At 34.9% G+C, this 9,606-nt stretch overlaps 1 protein-coding gene and 1 non-coding gene across 3 annotated transcripts; one reads left to right on the forward strand and one right to left on the reverse strand.

Moving 5' to 3' along the window:
* The first annotated feature begins 3,052 nt into the window (after positions 1–3,052).
* On the forward strand, positions 3,053–3,126 carry TRNAT-AGU (transfer RNA threonine (anticodon AGU)). The gene has a single exon. It is a non-coding gene; the product is annotated as a tRNA-Thr (tRNA).
* Positions 3,127–3,224: 98 nt separating this feature from the next.
* Positions 3,225–8,322, reverse strand: LOC131150698 (heptahelical transmembrane protein 4-like). Of its 2 annotated transcripts, XM_058101574.1 has the most exons (4): positions 8,008–8,322; positions 7,609–7,876; positions 5,238–5,562; positions 3,225–4,069 (listed from the first exon to the last, which is right to left on the reverse strand). In XM_058101574.1, the coding sequence occupies exons 2-4, from the start codon at positions 7,815–7,817 to the stop codon at positions 3,413–3,415; spliced, it is 1,191 nt and encodes a 396-aa protein (XP_057957557.1). In that variant the 5' UTR covers positions 7,818–7,876; positions 8,008–8,322; the 3' UTR covers positions 3,225–3,412. The 2 variants fall into 2 exon arrangements, with proteins under 2 accessions (XP_057957557.1, XP_057957558.1); XM_058101575.1 differs by lacking the exons at positions 5,238–5,562; positions 8,008–8,322 and having other exon boundaries at positions 7,609–7,745.
* Positions 8,323–9,606: the final 1,284 nt, after the last annotated feature.

Below are 9,606 nucleotides of genomic sequence, written 5' to 3' on the forward strand. Positions count from 1 at the left end.
CATTTGTATAGATCATCGTTGTATTATTTCTTTTGTACAGCATCTATTTGTCCATTTTTTCATTTGTATAGACCATCGTTCTATTATTTCATTTGTACAACATTATATTTTTTTTTCTTTTTTCAATTGTATAGAGGATCGTTGTATTATTTATCTATAATTAGAAATATTTATTTATTTTCCAAAAGATGTATATGTGGATGAAATTTGGTTATGACAGGTGTGAATGAATGTTTTGTATTGTTTCCCACGAACGTATACATGAAAGTGGTGAATGTAACTTTGTAAACATATTGGTATCGATTGTGTAGGATAAATGTTTTTTTTTTTAACAGGGGCATGGATGGATATGCTCAATTTTTAAAGGGGAATTCTGCCGAAATTTCTACAGTAATTTGATACGTTGAATGTGTATGAAAGTTATGAATGTAACGTTGTAAACATACTGGTACCGATTTATTAGGATAAATGTTTTCTTTAAAAAGGTGCATGGATGGGATATACTCAATTTTTAAAGGGGACTCTGTCGAAATTTCTACAGTAATTTGATACGTTGAATGTGTATGAAAGTTGTGAATGTAACGTTGTGAACGTACTGGTATCGATTGTTTAAGATAAATGTTTTCTTTGAACATGTGCATGGATGGGATATGCTCAATTTTTAAAGGGGACCCTGCCGAAATTTCTGCAGTAATGATTCTTTATATAATTGGACACCCACACTATGCTAAATGTATATCAAATTTTGAGTTACAATACTCAGATTACTATAATTCATATTATAGAATATTGCGTCAACAATAAATAAACAACTCAATATAATAGTCATACCTTATAGATATAAACTAATAAGAAGATTATATAATTGAGACTTGCTAACCCTATCCCTAAATCAAACAGTTAATTAACTAATGAGTGAAGATTAATCTAAGTTAATTAACTAATGGATCCAAAGGATATGGATACTTGATGTTATCAAGTATTACAAGCCATATTTTAGTTTCCATTTAGGTGAATGATTAAAGCAACAAAAGGAATTTTTGGGGGGGGGGGGGGGGTTTGAACATGCTAGTAAGGCCAAAAGATTATCTCATACACACATGGCGTACAAAAGAGGTTTTTTCTTGCTTCAAGCTTTTGGGTACTTTGGTGTGATCTTACAACAATAAACCCTCAAATTATATATGCTACTTATTTAGCACATAGAGACACCGACAAGGTTAGCACCAAATTGCTCATTGTCATGCAAATTCTATCCTTACAAAATTTCTTACATGTAAGTTTTCTTTGTTTTACTTTTGTATTAACATACAAGTCCTTAGGTTGTCTTGTAGGCAACTGAAGTGAGATTTTATGCTATCTTAAATACTGATTTGATAAGAATAAATATAGTAATAACAAAAAAACCCATAAGCGCATTGTTAGGCGTGATAACACCAAGATGTGTTGAGCCTTTTAGTTCTATATTTGAGCTTGTTCCCAGCTATGAATACTAATAACAAAAGTTAAGATTTTCTTTTTCTTTTTTTTTTTAAAAACCATAAGCCAATTTTTCTAGTTGTAATTGTTTGAAATATGTTTTTCAATCTTTTCAATGCAGTCACTGGAGGCAGCTTTGAAAACGGTACCAAATGATCGAAATGGGAAAATGTCTAAGGAGTTTCTGCATGTAGCACTAGATGAGATTGGGTCTTCGCCTAGTTTACCGCCATTGGATGAGATTGGGCCTTGACTAACTATGTTGAGGCCCTCAAAAAGTTGTTGATTGCTATCACAAGTCATCGCTCAATGTCTTGCAAGCTTCCATTGTAGAGGGAGCAAATGGAGATGATGAGGATGACCCCAAGGATGTGTGTAGTGCAGTTACTCGAACATGTTGGAGAGGCAGGAAAAAGGACCTCTGCAATAATGGAAACTAAGGTTACATATAACTTTATCTCAAAGCTAGAAGCATAGAGACTTAACTTGAACTTGGAGGACTTCGGACGTATAGAAGTGGTCAGTTCCGCGACTCAGCATACTCTAGAAGTAACCAAGCAAGTGACTATGAAGCTTAGACACTGGGTGGGACATGCAAATTTCATAGTGTCGATGGATGATTTCCAAGTGATAGTTGGAATGGTATTCTTAAGGTAGAGTAAGGTAGTATCAATGTTGTTTGCTAGTTCCTTTTGCCTGGGGGGTTGTCTTGCATGGCACAAGTTGTTACAAAGAAAGGGGATGATGATAAGTTCCTCTTAACCATGCAAATAAATAGGCACTGAGATCTAAAACTAAAGTCTTCAAAAAATTCTCAGATGAGGATCATTTCTTGGATAATTTTGTAGATTTGTAGAATGGACAAAACTGTTAGGCTCTATTTGCATCCAAGATTTTGTGAAAGGGAAGGAAGCTAGAAGAAATAAAAAAGAAAACAAATTAGAATTGTTAAGATTCTTAGTTAACAATTTCAATAATAATTATTTTTTAATTAATATTTAAATATTTTCTACTCAATAAAATAATAGAATATTTCCCTATTTAATTAAATATAATCTTGCTATTACTGTATATTTATAATGTATGACTGTTATATTAATTTATGATAAAAATAATATTTTTAACTAAATTAAAAATTTTAATTTATTCTATGTGAAAATTTGAATTAATAAATGATTCTTACCTCCAATAATTTAATTAATCATTATTATAATAAATAAATAAGGAGAACACAAAAAATTTCATTTGCACAACAAATCTCGCTACTTGGTACAACGAGATTTAAATGGCAGCACAACCTGGTCTAGACGCGTGGCAAGCAAATCTCATTAGACCAAGTAATAAGATTTGTCTATGTTTTACCTTAGACGTGACACGTGGCAAATCTCGTTTGACCAAATAGCGAGATTACGTCAAAGTTATTTTGAAAAATACTTTCCAAAATAGGGTATTATTTAATATATATATATATATATATATATATATATATATATATATATGTTTTTTTTTGAAAGATATATAGGGAAAAAACTCCATTTTTAGTTTGATGTATTCCTCCAAAAAGTGTTCACAAGCTTTCATAGCTCAGTTGGTTAGAGCACCCGTTTAGTAAGCGGGAGGTCTTGAGTTCGACTCTCAATGAAAGCATTTCTCTTCGTTATTTTCTTTCTGCCAGGTCTGTTTTTTGCCTACGCCCATGGGCTTTAAATTTTGACCTAACACTACTATTTCACTACAGTACACAATGGTCCAATGGAATAGGCGATCTCTCGCCCCAAATCGAATGATTTATGAAGTTTACAGAGCAATGATAGGTTCAGAATCTATTGTTGTATATATATCCAACCTTCTTCCCCCATCAGCACAACAATACCAAGAAAAAACAAAAGAACCTTCTTCCCACGCATCTTTATAAGTTTATAACACATTTTGTTCAACAAGACCCTTCTATGTCCCGCCACTTGAGGTACAGCAGCCCAGCGCGATAATGAGTGTATGCCCCAGCCACAACTAATATATGAAAGAGCTGGTGGCTGTGTCCGGCAATATCGAATTTCCCAGGCTTCCAACGCTCGGGAATTCTTGTAGCATAGACCAGTGCTCCCATGCCATAGAAAGCTCCCATAAGAAGTTCGTACCCAGTTGTATGGAGTGCTTCAGGCTGGTGCCAGAACAAAATCAGCTTATGAAGAATTGGTGCTATCCCGGAAAAGCCCATTCCGAAGAAAAGTGATGCCCGAACACTACGAAACTTGGGAGTTTGAAAGATTGGTAGGAGAGAAACCAAGATAGTAGCTACCCCCAAGAGGGTTATGAACCCCATGTAGAGATTGCAGAAGAAGGGGTTGCACATGAAGGAGTAGTAGACGGGAGGGTAGAAGGAGGTAGAGATGAGAGCTGCAATACCGGCATAATCAAGTCTGAGCATGATGTATGATAAACGGGCTGAATGGCAGGCAAGGAGGTGACAGCAGCTGCTGGCTAGCAAGCAGAACATGGCACCGCCCAAGAAGGCAAAGAATGGCCACCGGGTGATCGGCCTCCTCACCAATGGCGCTATAATGTTTGCCACGTCTTCCTTCATGCTCCGCTGCATTCAGCAATAGAATGGTCGAAGGGATTATTGGCATGTAACTTTCAAGAAACCGTATAACAAATCATCCACATGCACAAACAAGCAGAAAAAAAACCAGTGCGGTCATGCTACTGAATTACTTGACTAAACAGCGAGCAGCAAAGAATTTTTTATTTATTTTTTTTTTTGAAACCAAAACGTCATTTCATTAAGAAAAAGCTTACAGATAACATACAGCAATAGACCAAGGGAGAAGCTGTCTAGGCCTAAAGCAAGAAAAACAGAAGGCCCCTACGAGCAGCTTGGGCACACTTGGCAACATAATGTGCCAGATCATTCAAGTTTCTGCTTACATATTTAACATTACAACATTTAAATATTCTCATAAAAAAATGGCGTTCTTCAGCAGTGAAAATGCATCCTGTTGGGAACAAAGTCCCTCAAATATATCCAGAAAGTTTTACAGCGGAGGAACATACATGCAACAAGGGTCCTTGTGCTACAGTTATCTTATATAAAAAATTAGGTAGTGTATGGAAGCATGAATTTGGACCTTGAATTTGGATTTGAGTAGATTTAAACAAACTTCAATACAACTTTATACATCATCTTATCCAAATTCAATACAACTCCAAATCTAAGGCCTCCCCAAACATGGGGTAAATGGTCTTCATTTTTTGAGAGTAGAAACCAAAATAAATGAATATCAAGAAATTTCATCATCTTTAGGTAGTTCTCAATTCAATTGTTGTTGTCCCATTCGTCAAAACACCAAAAACAACATTTAAACATTCCCTTAAAAACTGTGGGTTTTTAGGAAAATTCTTGAAAAATAGTATCATAATAAACAAATAAATAAAACCCTGCCAAACACATTTGCTGCATCATCTCCATTTCTTCTGTTTTCAAAAATGGGAAATAATTTTTAACAACGAATGAAAAGAACAAGAATAGAAAATAATAATACGAGGCATGATTTTGCAAAGAAACAGGACTACAAAACACAACCTAGCATAGGATGAAATTAGTCATGTACAAGGAAAGCAGAAATTATAGCCATCAAAATGAAAACTCTGATGTTCCAAAATAATTTTTAGAACTGGAAAACCATTTTCTTTTTTATTATTTGAGTCGAAGATAGAAGGCTTAAAAGGTCTCATCCAAATCAAAAGCAGGAAATTACCAGAACACAAACATCGCTGTGGTTGCCATGGGAGAACCTCTCAGGCAAACAGTTAGTAAGTAGTTCAACGATATGCCAATTTGATGGCGACGGAAGCAAATCCATTGAAGGCAATGAAGTCCTGAATTCCTCCTGAAATCTGTGCAAATCTGGCATGTTGGGTAAGGAAGGCAGGCAAGTCAAGAGCTCTGCATGCATCTTTTGCAGATCAGCCTTTTTCAGCACATCAGGGATGTGTTGAAGGGAATGGAGATCCACAACTTTTGGGACCTTTGTTGCAGTGTAGACGGTCAAGGAAAGGAAAAGGAAGAACCCAATCAAATGCCTACAGGAAATATAAGGAGCAGTGCTTAAATGCAGGGTCGCAAAAGGACAACCAATATTTTTCGCATATAGAAGTGAATCAAAATCATTTCAGCAGAGTATAGAGAAGAGAACTGTCAAGCTTTCTGAGCCAGCAATGACAAAAACTGAAACCTAACAGTCCCATTTCATGACAATGACTCGGGACCAGGAGTCGGCAGCCAACACGCATGTGTCAAGAAAGTTAAGAATCCCTCATATATGCCCTCTATCAATAGCTAGCAACAAAAAAAGAGAATGTGAACAATAAAATAAACATTTTAATTCCAGTAAGAAGCAGAAGCTGCAGAACACGGAAAGACATCTTTGTTTTCTATTGCTAATTAAGAACTAATGTGAGAAGACATTGCAATGTAGACCTAGAAATGCTCCAGTGCAAGAGTGATTCAATTCAAGTAGAACGAATGAGGAGAGGCAGAAGTAGGCTGCAGGTCACGTGTTGGAGTAGTAAGAATGGTTTTGGCATCTTTAAAAGAATACAGCCATAGATGACGCAGAATGGGGAGAAAAGATTAATATAGCCAAACCTGTTTACTTTGCATTTAGCCTTAGTTGAATTGAGCCTAGAAAAACATCTCCATTCCCTGACAATAAACAAATGTCTGGACACAGAATTCCCTTCTATTAAAGTCAAGTTCACTGATATACTGGATGCAATTGGCAAGAAAGGGCTAATGTTGTTTAGTAAATTATGTATCTGTCCATTATACTAATGAAGGTAAGATCATTGTTGTTGGTAGAGTCTCTATGGTAAAGCTCATCTATTCAAACCAGGAACAGAAAGTTCATGGTTAGGTGGAGAGCTCACCTCCTACCTAGCCATATTGTGTGGTCCATTCCATATTATGCACTGGTCCAATTATTCAGTGAATGCTTTAATAACTTTGAAAACCATTCTGCAAATGAAGCTGCCAGCTCTGTTTTGTTGGTCTCTATGGTAAAGGTCACCTTTTTGAACCAGAGAAAGTATTAATAATATTTGCAGTTTTTCGAGTCCAAAGTTGAATTACATAAGAGGGAAGTTAAAAATGTAAATAATTGTTTAGAATTTCACTTGTGAGTTTGTCCCACATTGGAAAAATAGAGTGGATGATGGGTGTTTATATACATGATCAGACCCAAAAACCTAATAGAATTAAACTTTTGGATTAAGTTGGTGTTCAATTATGTGTATCAAGCCTATCATAGACTCCTTCAATGCTAACAAAAAATAATAATATTTTCAAAAAATAGAACACCCTATGGATGAATATTTTTCACACAAAAAATGCTACAGATAAGATCTGGCACTATTGAGGTTCACTGTAACAAGAGGGAGCTTTGAAATTAATTTCTTTGGTTCAAATTGAAGCCAATCAGCATAAAGAAGTAGCAAGTGAAAGGATAGAAACACATAGTTACACTTTGTCCTGTAGAAAATCTGCTGGCATCTATAAAGTAAAATCAAAGGCTATTGCTTCCCCCCAACTTCTATAGGACAGCAATGAGAAAAGGCGTCAATAAGCTTATAAGCATTTCCACTGATATTCCAATCCTTTACGCATCTAATACCTTTCACTCCATTCCTATTTCCAAACAGCTAAGATTCCCCAGTTATAGAAATCTAGAGCACCATTCTCCTTATCCGGGGACTAAAAGTCAAGCAAATGCAAATATAATGTTCAATATAATTTCTTGAAGGTAAATGAACCACCAAGGAATAGACCATTCTTCTAGAAACAGCAAAGAGTCCCACAAAAATTGCAGAAATCGGGAAAACCAATTCACGTTTAAACAAATTCACATCTACATTGGGAAACCAAATTCACAAAAAAGCCATTAAGATAGTGTTTGGGAGTATGGCCCGGCTTTGGATTTGTGTAGATTTGGAATGAAACTCACGTAAACATTTTTATTGTTTTTTGTCCAAATTCACGCAAATCCAAATCCAAATCCAAGGCCTGAAATCCAAGCTTCCAAATGCAGGGTAAGGGAGAAGAAAATAAATAAAGTTCCTGCGGAACCTTACGTCCAGACATTAAGAGTTTCGTTGTGAATGCTGAAGATGCTTAGAAGGACCTGCTTCAATGGCCATTCAGCTCGGTAATGACCCAGAATGAACTCATTGTCTCTCAAATAGCCAGGCAATGAGTGGTACTCAACCAGCTGGTACTTCATCTTCTTCCACAACCTCTTCCCTTTCCCCTGCTTAGAAGAACGTGCACAAAGATTCACCATTTTTGCAGCTACAAGCTTTCCAATCCTCCCACAGTTAATTAGATGACTACTCCCGTCCTCTGTTCAACCCAACAATCACAAAAATATCAATGCACGAAAGAGAAAAATGGCAATGAACGATTAAAACGAGCAAGAAATTTAAGCACCATCATATGAGCAAGACCCAGATGAGGAAAGGTAGAGAAACTACCTGAAATGGCAAATCCACCGCCTGAAAAGAAGACCCAGAAGAAAAGATGCCTTCGAGTACTTCTATTTCAGGCGGAAGAACCAGAGGAGAAAGCGCAATCTGCGACCAAGGGATTAAAGCAAATATAGGAATGGAAGCCAAAGAAAGCAAAAGAAAAGAGTGGGGAAAAAATCTAGCCGCTGAAATGATAGTGAGGGGGTTTTTGGAATCATGGGTATTTGTAACAAGGGTATGCCTCGTCGTGATGAGTGAGAGAGATTCCGGATTCGGTAGGTAGATAATTTGACGTCAATTTGAGGAAAAATGGTCGAAGATATTATTTTAAGCAGCCAAATTAATCAATTTATACATGCGTGAACCGCATGGATGTTTTATATATCTCGTGATCCCAACAGTTAGGAGAACAGTAAAAATCTCATAAGCCTTTTTCCCTAATTAATTAATGGTAGTGCGCGGCGGCGTCCAAGAGGATTTAAAGCTAAATTAGAGTCAAGATTGAGTCCCCCATGCCATCAAAGTTTGGTTTCCAAAATAGAATGAAAAATAAATTTTGGGGGACAGTATGATAATATATTTTATAAATAAAATAAAAATTTTTAAATATATATAATTTATTTTATTTAATATTTTTTGATTAAATAATATAACAATTTTATAATTGCTTTAAAATTTTAAAAAGAGTAAAAGACATTTATCTATCTTGAGATTTGATAAAAAGATAGAAATATTCCTTAAAATTTTAGAAATCTCTTTAATCTCTCCTAAGATTTAAAAAAAAACACAAATTTCTCTTAAGATTTATCAAAAAATGCACAAGCATCACCTCAAAAAATTTATTTTGTTTACAAAATATAAGGAGAGGTTTATGTTTTTCTGATAATAAAAGATCATAAATTTTTAAAATCTTATGAGAGATTCTTAGAATTTTTGAAATTTTAAGAAATGATGGCATCTTTTTTATCAAATATTAGGAAAAGTCAATATTTTTTACCTTTTTTAAAAAATAAAACTTGAATGAGATGAATTAATATGAAATTATACACTTTACTATTTTTCATACTTTTTTTTTTTTTTAAGAAGAGCGGCACCACCATTTATTTATTAATAAAATTTCACTTTTGGCGGAAGAATACCGCAGTTACAATATAATCAAAGGGAAAAATAAAAGACAAAACTTTAAAAGTCTCCCAAATAACAACACCAACATCCAGCCAAAATAAGACTACAAGTCAAATTAAAACAAAACAAAACAAAACAAAAACCTACAAAACAAATATCACGCAACAAAATAAACAAAAGATAAATAACATAAAGTATAGACCAAAACCAACAGGAAATCAGCTAAACATAACTCATATAAGTCGTATCCATCTTCTCTAATTTATATAACTCATTGATAACTCTAGGGAGTTGACTACTATTTATAAACAACTTATTCCTCCCCCTAGCATCTTGACGAGCCAAGGCATCTACCACTTTATTTCCTTCTCTATACCATTTTTTTATCAAAAAGTCTATTCCCTCTAATAAACCAATCAGTTACTCCCAAAAATCTCATAAATACCATAAGGAGCACCTACTTGATCTTATCCAATTTAC

The sequence above is a fragment of the Malania oleifera genome, chromosome 3, assembly GCF_029873635.1.
Source record: "Malania oleifera isolate guangnan ecotype guangnan chromosome 3, ASM2987363v1, whole genome shotgun sequence".
Lineage (NCBI taxonomy): Eukaryota > Viridiplantae > Streptophyta > Magnoliopsida > Santalales > Ximeniaceae > Malania > Malania oleifera.

What these genes read in the sequence shown, in the direction of transcription:
- LOC131150698 (XM_058101574.1), bottom strand. Translation starts at nt 7,817, where the DNA reads ATGGTGAATCTTTGTGCACGTTCTTCTAAGCAGGGGAAAGGGAAGAGG. An exon ending in GAAACTCTTAATGTCTGGAC is followed by an intron (nt 5,563 to 7,608) that starts GTAAGGTTCCGC and finishes TATTTCCTGTAG; the next exon opens with GCATTTGATTGGGTTCTTCC. An exon ending in ACAGCGATGTTTGTGTTCTG is followed by an intron (nt 4,070 to 5,237) that starts GTAATTTCCTGC and finishes TGCTGAATGCAG; the next exon opens with CGGAGCATGAAGGAAGACGT.